Below are 13720 nucleotides of genomic sequence, written 5' to 3' on the forward strand. Positions count from 1 at the left end.
ACCTAACTAGGGGTCTTGGAAAGTATCCTGAGGAGGCGGGGGTCAGCTGTAGCTCACTGTGGGGGCAAGGACACTGGTGGCAGAGGCCCCAGGAAACACTGATCTGCGTGAGCTCTCCTGGAGGTCCCCATTTCAGCACCAAGATGCGGCCCCATCCAACAGCCTACAGGCTCCAGAGCTGGAACGCCTCAGGCCAAACAAGCAGCAAGACAGGAACATAGCTCCACCCATTAGCAGACAGGCTGCCTAAAGTCGTACTGAGCTCATAGGTACCTCAAAACGCACCCCTCGACACGGCCCTGCCCAACATTATCCAGCAATCCCACTCTTGAGCATATATCCAGAAGAAATTATAATTCAAAAAGATACATGCACCCCTATATTCAATGCAACACTATTTACAATAGCCAAGATATGGAAACAACCTAAATGTCCATCAACAGAGGAATGGATAAAGAAGATGTGGTACATATATGCAATAGAATATTACTCAGCCACAAAAAAGAACAAAGTAATGCCATTTGCAGCAACATGGATGGACCTAGAATTGTCATACTGAGTCAGACAAACACAAATATCATATGATATCGCTTATATGTGGAGTCTTAAAAAAATGGTATAAATGAACTTATTTACAAAACAGAAATAGAGTCACAAATGTAGAAAACAAGCTATGGTTACCAGTGGAGAAAGAGGGGGAAGGGATAAATTGGGAGATTGGGATTGACATATACGCACTACTGTATGTAAAATAGATAACTAATAAGGACCTACTCTATAGCACAGGGAACTCTACTCAATACTCTGTAATGACCTATATGGGAAAAGAATCTAAAAAAGAATGGGTATATGTATATGTATAACTGATTCACCTTGTTAAACTAACACAACATTGTAAATCAACTACACTCCAATAAAAGTTTTAAAAAATAAAATAAGAATTTAAAAAATAGTAGACAGTAGCCATTGATGAATCAATGAGACTTAAATGTATTCAAACAGATTTTATTTTTGAAATATTATGAAAAAGTTGACTAATATCCAGAAACTGTAGATTGTAACTATGGAAATATCCAGCTTGATTGAATACACTGCTCAGATGCCAACTGTTGGATTTGGGTAAAGCTAACTTGTTGTTTTGGAATGGCTTAAAAGCCAGGCAAAGCCATGGTTCAGAATGTATCTTCAGTATTTTAATTTTGTCACATTTCATAGATGATTTGCCAGGAGTATTTTGCTTCCTTTGTTTTAAGGGCCGCTTTAAAGTAATCTGATACAGCTCCTGATGTTTCCCCAGGGAAAAAAATGTCCTATGAGAAACCTGTCACTTTAAATGTACCAGACATATCTCCCATTGTGCGTCAACAAGTTGGCATTATGATTTTTTAGAGCCAGTTTCCAGTGTATTCATTTGGAACAAAATGAGTCTATAGAACCTAACTAGGCACATTGTGCTGGAGACTTACCAAAGAGTATACCTTTCTAGGAACCACAAAACCACAAAGTACATGTACTTACATGTACATCATGTAAGTTTCTTATCTCCTTACCAGATGCCAGGTAAACTGATATATTCTTACTCCTTGTGTCTTTGAAGAAGTTCTTTACTTGTACCAGATTTTTGCCATTATATCACATTTTCTTTAGTATATGTAGCAGTTCTCTTTATTCTTTTAAGTACATAAATTTATAGCGTATGGTGACTTCTGATTCATTCCATGGATTTGGAGCTTTATCCTTCGTAGTTTTAGTGAAACTACCAGCTGTCAACTGTCCCTAGGTGTGGGGTACATTCAACTTTTAAAGACTTCAGCCCTCTATTCACTTGCTTGAGTATTTCTTCTTACTGATACAAAGTTAAAAATGAATTCATCTGAACACAGTCTCTATATTGTGATCCTTTAAATAGTTTGCATGAATTCCCATCTTAACTTGGTGTTATTAATAGTTATTCCTGGTCTGTTTTAGTTGGGTAGATATTTTTCTATATGAATAACTGTGTTTCTTTGAATAACTAACAACAATTGTTTTATTCTTGCCTCCTAGGTACTACAGTGCAACCATTCTGCAGATGTCTGGTGTTGAAGATGATAGACTTGCAATATGGCTGGCTTCAGTTACAGCCTTCACAAATTTCATTTTCACACTTGTGGGTGTCTGGCTTGTTGAGAAAGTGGGTCGCAGAAAGCTCACGTTTGGTAGTTTAGCAGGTAGGTGCCGAAGAATTCAGTTATAAACTTTTCTCTAATGATGACAAGTTAACCTTTTAAAATACAGTACCACTTCTGATATAGTTTTCATAACTAAATAATAGAGTTCCTCCGAAAATTTTTTTTAATGAGAACTTATTATGATATATAACTAGAAATTAGAATTGTAATAACAATTTGAACTTACTGAGGGTAACATTTTGCTGTTATTATTTTGAGTTTTGCTCAAAGGTACAAAATGAAAAAGAAAATTTGGTATTCATAAACTCAGTTTTTAACATAGTTTTTTTAAATTTGGGATAATGTGGAAGTAAATTTGGAGCATTTTTTTTCAAAGTTCTTTCAACAGTAGAACATTAGAACCATATAATTTCTTCACAAAGTAGGGACAGACTCTTTTTGTGTTTGAACGAGGCCTAAATCCTAGTGTAAATTCTGGTTGGTTAAGTATGTTTCCTATGATAACTAAGTAAGAAAAACCCTTCTCACATTCAAGTATCTTTTGTCTTTAAATCCCACCCATTTCATTTATTATTTCTCTGTAATGCAAGGGCTGTTTCACTTGCCAAAATGAGACCCATCTCTGTCATTGTCTTCACATGTTTGCATCATATAATTTTCTAATCTTTTTCAAATATACAATCAGATTCCTACTTATCAATTAGCTGTCCTCTAATAGCTCCTTTATAAGTTTATTTAGAGTAAGAATACATTTTTGTATTAAAATGTAAAGTTTCCAGGCCTGCATTAACTAAATTCTATTTTAACTAAATTATACCTAAAACTATGATCTAATAGAACTGCTCAAGGCAGTTGTCCCAGATTTTGATGAGAAAATACATTTGGAGTTTCATACTCAGTTATTAAGAGCACATACTACCTCCGACCCTTGACTCCAGAAGGAAGAGTGGAATGCTTCCGCCCTCTGTTCTTGCCTTGAGTGGAAGCCTTGAGTTCAATAATGTAAGTTGAACTTCAGTATCAGCTCTGAGGGGAAGGCAGGGGGAAGACTGTCTGATTAAAAGGCAAAGGTAATCACAACAGCCAGTGTATATAGGGAAGCGGGAGGGTAAGTGAGGAAAGGCGAGGGACAAGTGAGGGTTAAAAACCATATATTTATAAACCTGTTCAAGGAACCATAAGTGTTTAGGCCTAGAAAAAAGACTAAAGAGACACCTAATAGATATCTTATTCTCGCAGATGGTAGCTGTTATGAGGACATAGATTTTTTACTTAATATAAGAAAAATATTCCTAATAATCAGAGCTATCCAACAATGAATTGGGCTGCCTCATTAGGACAGTAAACTCTCAACAAAAGGGTAGATGGCCATCAGGCAGTGATGTGCTAGAAACAAATTCCTACAGTGGGTTGAAAATTGGATTTGCCGACGCCTGAGGTTCAGGTCAACTCTAAGAAGAGGTAATAGCTGCTTTAAAATTTTTTAAATGGACACAATTTCTTTGACAGGGCCTTAGTATACTGCTACCTCAAGAGGCCTATTTTTTAAATAGAATTTCAGGTCTTGAATTTGGAATTTGGGTTTTGAGATTTGGAGAACAATGCTGATTTTTGAGATGGGGGAAAATGCTTTTACTAGCAGCCTCTGTCCCTTCGTTTGTTGTATTCCAGGATTTTGAGGCATTATAGATATAAAGCCAGACTGTTTGGGTTTGAATTGTGTGATATTGAGCAAGGTTCTATTTTCTCATTTGTAAATCGGGGTTAATTATAGTCCCCACTTCATAGGGTTGTAATGAAGACTAAACACATTTATACATGTATAACATTTCAAACAGTGCCTGACACAGACAGTAAAATGCCCAAAGCATTTTGCTATCACAGTAGTGTTACTGCCAAAGAGTGATTCTTTGTTGTTTTAACCATAATGTAAAATCAACTTGCATCAGAATCCAGGAACTTTCCTGAACTCCTCTTGCTGACGTCATGTTTCACCCTTCCACGTAGGTCCTCTGCCCCAAGGATTTCCAGAGCCCATTCCTGACTATTAAAAGAAAGTATTAAGACTTGGGGGAAAGACCAAGAGATTCCAGGAACTGCCTTTATGAGCAACCTGGAGGCACTTTTCTTTCCTGCAGAATTAAGAGGTTGTCATTAAATTTGTAATATTTACAAGAAAGACCAGTTCTGTTAGCAAGCTTTGAAAATATTAAAAGCCACAAAATGTCCTACCTTTAAATTATTCATGGACTATATATTTTGTATTTCTTTGTATAAAGAATTTCTTTGTCTGGGTCTAGCTAAATACAGTTTATTTGTAGTACTTTTTAAAGAATTAGCACCAAAAAAAATTTTTTTAAGAATTCATTTATTTATTTTTAAAATTTTAAAGAAATTAATTTGATATGTTTTTTCACTATTTTTCACCTAATAAAATAAATCATAATATATTTGATATTCTACCATTGCTAAGTATTAGAATATTGTTCTATTTAAAATTTCTTAAATTAGCCTAGAATTTTTAACTTTTGATTCAGTTTTATTCCCTATTTTGTGTTTTTATTATGGTTTATTTTATTATATTGGGTGAAAAATAGTAAAAAAAAAAAATCAAAATAACCTTTTCAATAGGAACTTGTTCTTTAAAAATTACTACAAATAAACTGTATTTAGTTAAACTGGGACAAAGAAACTCTTTATACAAAGAAATGTAAAATATATAGTCCATGAATAATTTTAAATGTAGGACATTTTGTGGTGTTCTGACTTTTAATATTTTCAAAGCTCCCTAAGAGAACTGGTCTTTCTTGTAAATATTGTGAATTTAATGGCAACCTCTTGATCCTTTTAATAGAGGAAGGCTTATATCTATGTAGCTTTATTGCTTATAAATCAGAAAGCCAGAAACACTGTGTTATTTTCTGCCAGATATTTTGGTAGTGGAATATTTCCTAAAACATTACTCACAGGCTGTCTTCATCAGAGTTGCCAGGGATACTTATTTTAAATTGTGAATTCTTGGGACCCAACCCCAGATCAACTAAATTAGAATCTCTGAAGATGAGGTCTGGAGTATGTGCAGGTGATACTTACGCACAAAAAGTGTGCTCTGTTAGAGTCTTAGGGAGGGAAATTATTTTTTTCTGAGCATTTACTAATAATCCAAACCCTGTACCAGGTAATTAAGGTAACTTATTTCATCAGATGTTTTTGAGAATGCTATTTATCCAACACACTTCACCTCCTATGGAGAACATTTTTATTAGGAAAATGATATCAGAATTCCAAAATGTGACAGTATACTTGGTTAAGAGGGACTCTTCTCTTAAAATATAAAGAATGTCCCCAACCTACCCAGTACAGTGGAGAAGATCCTTTCATACAAGGCCTTCCTGTATTGGACTCAAATCTAGGTTGCAATAATGGATCATTGACAACAACTATAACAACATTAAATACTAACAAGTGACTGATAAAACATCTGTAATTTGTTAAATTAAAGGAAATAGATAATTCAAGTAGTTTTAAGCCTTAAAGATATATGAGTATATGAAGGGCAAGGTGATCGTTTTAAAAATTTATTCCATAAATAAAGTTATATAAGACACCATTCCCTTCCCTTAAGGAGTTTATCGTCTCATAAGGATTTTTACCCTATCTGGGTATCACAATCACCTGTGGAGTCATGTTATCGGATCCCCATTTTCTGGAGACTCTGATTCAGAGGTTGAGGTACATTCTAAAGATTTGCTTTCCAATAGGAAGCCAGGATTGAGAAACACTACTATATGTAATAAAGGAATGATACTGACTTTTAGAAGATTTCCATCCCCAATGGGTCAAAATAAAAATAAATTTGTGTTTAAGAAGGATAAACCTTCAACTGTTTAGGGATTTTTTTATATCCAAAATGGTTTTTTCCCCAAATTTTGCAAGTTGGTTGGACTTTTTTAGAGATGGATCCAAGAGATATAATATCCATACTGAAGAACTCTCATCTAGGATATTTGTCCCATACTAACCCCATGACCTCAACTGAATAGTCTTAACATGTTTTGTTGTGTTCTTCAAAAATAGCCAGTATTGCAAAAATCTGTGGTACTATGGGATCTGCTCTATGCCAGGCACTAGAATTGAACATATATTAGTATGTGTTAGGTACACCATCTAAGAGTTTACAGTTTATCACAGACAAGTTATTTAAGTAGTGTTATGAAAGAAGAGTATCATCTTTCCTTCACATCCAAAAGTATCAACTTTTCCAGGTTGAAACAAATCTTACCTGTCCCATGACAATATTCTATGGAGGTAATTTGGGAAAATACTTAGGGACCCAGCTTCTTTCATAGACAAAGTAACAGTAAAACTCATGGTTTATTTTGCTTTGTTTGAGGAGAGAGGGATAATTTTTATTTACAGGCCTAATATGTCTTTTCTCTTTCTAAGAGACAGACTTCTGTTTTGTTTCCCAATTCAGGGCTTGGTAGTTTTTTGAGAAAATAATACCTCAAACTATTCCTAGTTCTGGTTTGAATTTTAAGCCAACAGGGGAAAATGAACTGTGATTTTAGATTCATGCCTCTTCAGCCTGGTGTGGTAAAATGGCTTCTGATCTTTTCTTCAAGCCTCCTCCCCCTTTTTCAACTTTTTTCTAGAGTTTTAAAAATACACTGCTGCTGCTGTTTCTAATGATAATTATAGTACAATAATTAACATTTTTAGCATTATAAAAATCTTTCAAATGTATTGTGATATTTAAAATTCACTGCAATTCTGCAAGGTGAGTATTCTCACTAAGCCCCAGTTTCAGCAGACAGAATTGAATTTTGGAAAGGTCGTGTGTTTTGCCCAAGATCACTGAGTCAAGAAACAGCAGAGCTAGGACTTAACCACAGTGCTTAACTTGACACATCCCCTTTATCTTAAACACAAACCTATTATGTAATCCAATTGCACTTTCACAGTGTGTCCCAAAGTTGTTCTTTTGTCCATTTAAAAAGTATTTTTGGTCATTCTTAAATTACTTTCCCATTTATCTAATAGAAACTTTACTGCTACATAAATGACCTCCCTGAATTCCATATTTTAAACATGTTGCCTCATTCAAATAAATTGTACAAACAAATGCCCCCATATTTTCTTTCTCCTTTCTTCCCATGACCCTTTTTTTAATCCTCACAATGGCTGGAACAATAGTCAGGAATATGAAAACTTTCTTATTTACTATCAGTATTTCTATCAGGGACTCAAAAATGAGCTTTTTAAGTGATACATATAATCACATTCTGTACCTTAAAATCAAAGACAAATATTCCACTTCCAAGTGCCAACAGGAAAGACAACTGAATATATGTGTTATGTCATTTCTGACATTTTAAGTCTTTACAAAATGCCACTCCTTTTTAATGAGAAATACTCTTTCAACTGCTTTTGATATATTTAGTTTGTTACTTTTTAGTTTACTTATTTGGGTCTTCGCTGATTGAATGACATTAGAACAATTTTCTTGGTAATGAAATGAACACTTGGTGTAAATCTGTTGCCTTTCATAGTTCTAACATGTTAGGCACTCAATAATGTTGGTTACATTAACTGATTTTGAGACAGCAATCCAAGATGGTGTTTGTTTAGAAAGTTATTAACCAACCTACTGCTTGGCTAGCAAATGTATTTGATTTGAATTTTACTCTTGTCATTTCTCACAGTGAATATGCTAGTGAGTTTTTATGACAATATATATGTATAAGGATCATTTTTTTTTAATCCAATGAAGATAGATCAAGGTATTTTTTTAGAGATATGTCTTACCAAACCCAGTCTGCTTTGGAAGAATGTTGTCAATTCTTCTCTGATGTAAACTTTTTTTTTTCTTTCCTTTTTTTTTTTTTTTTAGGTACCACCGTAGCACTCATTATTCTTGCTTTGGGATTTCTGCTATCAGCCCAGGTTTCTCCACCCATCACTTTTAATCCAATAGCTCCTTTAGATCAGAACACTTCTTGCACAAGATACAGGTGAGATTTTATAATGGTCCCCTTCCTTAACCTAACTCTGGTAACATTTTTGTTTTGCTTATAACTTTCCTAAAATAGGAAAGGTGAGTAGGAGCTTGCTAGGTATCCAGACTTAATGCTGGAAAGGAAGAAAATGGGAAAGGTGTTAGGGAGGGACCACCAGGAAGGGGAAGAGCATATACAAAGAACAGCATGTGCAAGTGCATGCTTAAGGAAAAGTGAGTTATTAGACACAATTTTGGTGATGTTTCTCTGGAAGTTGAAAGTATATATATTGATACAGAATCTAAGCAGGAATACTGTGAAACTATTTTATATCGTATATGACTCAGTGACATCTACATTCTAGATGAAATAAAGAACTTTCATCAGTAATTAAACTTTTCCATGATGTACATGTCTGATACAGTTGTTTATCATCTGGATATTCTAGCCATTAATCTTCACTGTGTTCCACAGGTATCGCCTCATTCACTTAAGCAGAAAATAATGTTTCCTCTCACTACTAGGTTTCTTGCAGAGCAATAGAAAGTGGAAAGAGTTGGTAGAAGAGAGTGTTTTAATGGTCAGCTGCAGGTTTGAGAGCTCATTAAATTTAACAGTTTACACCCTACGTGATAGATTGATAGATGGAGAAATGGATGGATGCATACATGGGCTGACAGATGGACTGAAGAATGAGCAAGTGAATTAATTAAAGATTGAATGATTGAACAGATCAATTAATAAATTTGTCAGGAGAGTTTCAAAGTTTTTTACTTCATTTTAGTGGCTGGAAAGGCTAGCGACCCCTTTAAAATATATGGATAGAATAGCTTTAAAAACAAAAAATGATATTCCTTCAGCTACAACTAACCAGACATAAGTCTCAAATCAATGGGTAAATGATTTATTAAGTCAGATACTCCTATGTGAAATTAAAACATTACATTGATATACTAAATTCCACTTGGAATCACTAGGAGCTTCTCATTGAATAGAATTTATGGTGCCTTCTCATTACAACAATGAGGAAGACATACATTATTATGTCTTTCTGGTTGCAATTTGTGATATCCACTTGCCTTTGGAAATGAATAGTTTATATGTTTATCGGTTTACTGTTTTTTTTTTTAACAGTCTTTATGTTCTAAAGGAGATTGAAAGGTGTCGTAAAAGAAGTTACCCTTAGCGTAGACTATTTCTGGAGGTAGTGATCTTTACTTTCTTTGGACATCTCACCTCAACTGCTAGAAAGATGACAGACCATTGCTAGAATTCTGCATGCTCTAATTTTGTTTTTCTTGACAGATATTTTAAGTTAAATGTTTTTTAACACAGTTACCTCTAACAAATTATTAGAAAAATTACTATTGTTTGAACAACTTAGAATACCCTCTAGATCTGATGTCTGATTTAGATGCAGCAATTTAGATTCAGAATAATATTGATACACTGTCAGGTCAACTAAAGGCAGAAAGTCAGCCAGAGAATATGAAAAAAAAAATTTTATGAAGTTCTGATATAGGAAAGGAATAACTAACTTTTTAATGATTTACATAATGAAATAGTTTTCCTGACATCGACTTTTAAAATTTAAATAAAAATATTTATTGCCATAGTATAGTTCATTGCACAGCAATTTATGATCATCAATCTATTAATCCTCCTGATCCATCTAAGTTATTATCATCCACCTACCAATATAAGTAAGTGACAATAAGATACTATCACCTACCAATATAATATAAAGTTGTAGTGGAGTGAGAGAAGTGGTACAACCTAATTTTATTCTTATCACAAAAACGGGCAGCAATTTTTGAAAACAGAACCAGATTTTAGATGTCCTCTGGGAGTCACTGAGTATGCAAAACACTTATTTCTTGTGTGCTTTCTTTCAGAGTAACATATTAGGCTTTGTGAGAATTTGATAACATGTATTTATAGTCTGAGTGATTTTATAAAATATATCTGCAGTCCCCTTACTGATTTTGTTGTTGTTAAAACTATCTATACACATTTCCCATTTCTTTACAATAAACATGAAACATACAATATACAACATATATGAAAGTTAAGAGAGTAAATCCTGAGTTCTCATCACAAGAAAAAGATTTATTTTATTTCTTTAATTTTGTATCTATACGAGATGATGTTCACTAAACTTACTGTGATACTCATTTCATGATGTATGTAAGTCACATCGTTATACTGTAAACCTTAAACTATACAATGCTTTATGTCAGTTATATCTCAATAAGACTGGAAGAAAAATAAAAATTAAAAAGGAGATAAACATGAAACAGTCATGTTTGCCTGACCTTAGGATGAGTAATGTTCATGCTGTAAGTATAGGTGGTATGTTTTCCTCTTGGAATGATCCATATAGGAAAATTGAAAAAAGAAAACAGATTTAAAGGGAGAGATGGTTTAGTATCTATCTTTTTTTTTTTAACATCTTTATTGTAGTATAATTGCTTTACAATGGTGTGTTAGTTTCTGCTTTATAACAAAGGAGAGATGGTTTAATACCTATCTTTTTTTTAAATTTTATTTATTTTATTTATTTACTTTTGGCTGCATTGGGTCTTCATTGCTGCGCGCGGGCTTTCTCTAGTTGTGTCGACGGGCTTCTCATTGCGGTGGCTTCTCTTGTTGTAGAGCAGGGGCTCTAGGCGCGCAGGCTTCAGTAGTTGTGGTGCATGGGCTCAGTAGCTGTGGCTTGCGGGCCCTAGAGCGCAGGCTCAGTAGTTGTAGCACCCGGGCTTAGTTGCTCTGCAGCATGTGGGATCTTCCCGGACCAGGACTCGAACCCGTGTTCCCTGCATTGGCAGGCGGATTCTTGACCGCTGCGCCACCAGGGAAGCCAGATCTTTTGTTTTGTTTAACATCTTTATTGGAGTATAATTGCTTTTCAATCGTGTGTTAGTTTCTGCTTTATAACAAAGTGAATCAGCTATACATATACATATATCCCCATATCTCTTCCCTCTTGCATCTCCCTCCCTCCCACCCTCCCTATCCCACCCCTCTAGGTGGTCACAAAGCACCGAGCTGATCTCCCTGTGCTATGTGGCTGCTTCCCACTAGTGGTCGGTTTTACATTTAGTAGTGTATATATGTCCATGCCACTCTCTCACTTTGTCCCAGCTTACCCTTCCCCCTCCCCGTATCTTAAGAACATTGTATGCTATTGGTGGGAGTGTAAATTTTTCTCCATTTTGGAAATTAATATACTTTCACCTAATAAAACTTAAATACATAGGCCCCTCTATTCAGCACCTCCACTTGTAGTAATCTATATTCTACAGTGACTAGTATGTAATGCATTCTGACTAGAGTAGAGTAGAAGATTTAAGAAAGTGGATGGTTCAGGAACAATGGTTGTTCTTTATTTTAATTCAATAAATATTGATTGTGTGGCATCACCAGGTAGGTTAGAACCAAAAATATTGTAGGTTGGGGCTCACTAATGACTTTGGACCCATGACATTGACTACCCTAAATAATTTCTAATAAGAACTTACCCTTTTTAGAATTTTAAATTTTTTAATTGATGATATTTTGTTCCAAGTCCTGGTTAGATTTTGTGAACCAAATGTATTAAAGAACATCTTTCAGATCCACTTTCTTGCAGCTAAAACTGTGTACAGTCACAGGGTGCCAGCTAAGGCTAGGAGAAATAACTCTAGTGGGGGTATCATCTGAATCATATATCCGAATAAGAATACACATGCATACTCCTAATATGGCCTTAAGCTCCATGCTCTCAAATTACTAATAAACATATTTTCTTATGAGAGCTATCCAAGCTTTGAGGATTCAAACGTTTCCTATGTAACACTTCCCTCGAATCTTTGACTTTTTATTACTTGTAAGTATGATCTCATTATATTCAAACCCTTCAAAGTAAACATATATCTTAAAGTATACAGCTGTAGAATTGCAAGGTACTCTTATCCTAGGGCTTTCATCACATTGCCACTAATTCATTCATTCATGCATGCATGCATTTAAAAAATATTTTGGAGCACCTATTCATAGGATTATAGTAAGGATGAATTAATATATGGAAAGCACCTAAAACAGTGCTCAGCACATAATAAGCACTCAATAAATATTATAGCCTTTGTTATCATCCATAAAACCTATAAAAGGAGATGAGATTGTGATGATGGGTAGAAATCTTCCCCATCTTTTGAAGAAGAGGAGTTTTAAGCAGTATTAAGTCGTGTTTTAATTTTAAGCAGTTTTAAGTCGTGACTTGACCAGATTTTCTATTCTAAACTTTCTCTCTGGGGCACAGAGAGCACATGTTGATATAGGCAGACTGATTATTAGAATTGTCTATGAGAGAGATTGATAATTGCCTGGACTATGAAGGTGATACTCAAGATAAGTAGGTAGACAGATTCTAGATATATCTAAGAGAGAAAAATCAACAGGAATTAAAAATAAGTAATTGATTAACTGTGAGCAACCAGGTAGAATAGATCATGGAAATGCGTTGGGGTAATTGAAGGAGAAATTGACTAAAGGGACTGTGCCTCTAATTCACTGCTCTTTTTGCTATTAATATTTTTCATTTGAGAGTCTTACCTAGAACCATCTGAGGAGGTATTTAAAGCTACCCATCCCTCACTCCCACAGATCTGCCTCACCAGGACAGTGGAGAGTAGGTGATTCCAGTACATCTTTCATTAAGAACCACTGCCATACGCTTCAGTATTTTTTTTTAAATTTATTTATTTAATTTATTTATTTTTATCTGTGTTGGGTCTTCGTTGCTGTGCACGGGCATTCTCTACTTGCAGCGAGCGCGGGCTACTCTTCGTTGTGATGCGCGGGCTTCTCATTGCGGTGGCTTCTCTTGTTGCAGAGCATGGGCTCTAGGCGCACGGGCTTCAGTAGTTGTGGCTTGCGGGCTCTAGAGCACAGGCTCAGTAGTCGTGGCGCACGGGCTTAGTTGCTCCGCGGCATGTGGGTTCTTCCTGTACCAGGGCTCAAACCCGTGGCCCCTGCATTGGCAGGTGGATTCTTAACCACTGCACCACCAGGGAAGCCCGCTTCAGTATTCTTTAACTGCATAACTGCCAGCTTTCTTTCTTTCCTTTTTTTTTCTTCTTGAACATTATTAAACCAAGAGTATAAAAATAATCAATGTGGCTCTTTTTCTATAGAGTAATATTTTCATATTTCCCTCTCTAAATGAAGTTTCCAAATATCCAAGTTGACAAACCCTTCCTGCATCTATAGACCTCCCTATGGTGGTGACACTAGTTTTGAGAAACTGTATATGCCTAACTAATTATAATTAGTCTCTTCAAAGTTCATTTACAATAAAAAATAATTTTGCATTCACTACACTTTTCTTCTCCTTTTGCCAACCTTGTGTGATTGAGCACATGTCATTGGCATTAGCACTATGAGACTGTTAGATTCAATCATAAAACTCTTATCTGACCTTAGAAATGTGCAGAAACCCTATTACCTCCTCCTTTTTTTTCAGTATTTGGCATCCTGCTGACTGATAATGTGTTTGTTTCTAATAATTCT

At 35.1% G+C, this 13720-nt stretch overlaps 1 protein-coding gene across 1 annotated transcript in view; it reads left to right on the forward strand.

Annotated features, from left to right (window-relative positions):
* SLC2A13 (solute carrier family 2 member 13) overlaps positions 1 to 13720 on the forward strand; it is a 450793-nt gene that overhangs the window by 333930 nt on the left and 103143 nt on the right. Inside the window, exons 5-6 of the mRNA XM_061205134.1 lie at positions 2047 to 2210; positions 8065 to 8185. Of these exons, the coding sequence (XP_061061117.1) occupies positions 2047 to 2210; positions 8065 to 8185 (285 nt within the window). The remainder of the gene's footprint in view (positions 1 to 2046; positions 2211 to 8064; positions 8186 to 13720) is intronic.

Source organism: Eubalaena glacialis, chromosome 11 (assembly GCF_028564815.1).
Source record: "Eubalaena glacialis isolate mEubGla1 chromosome 11, mEubGla1.1.hap2.+ XY, whole genome shotgun sequence".
Taxonomy (NCBI): Eukaryota; Metazoa; Chordata; class Mammalia; order Artiodactyla; family Balaenidae; genus Eubalaena; species Eubalaena glacialis.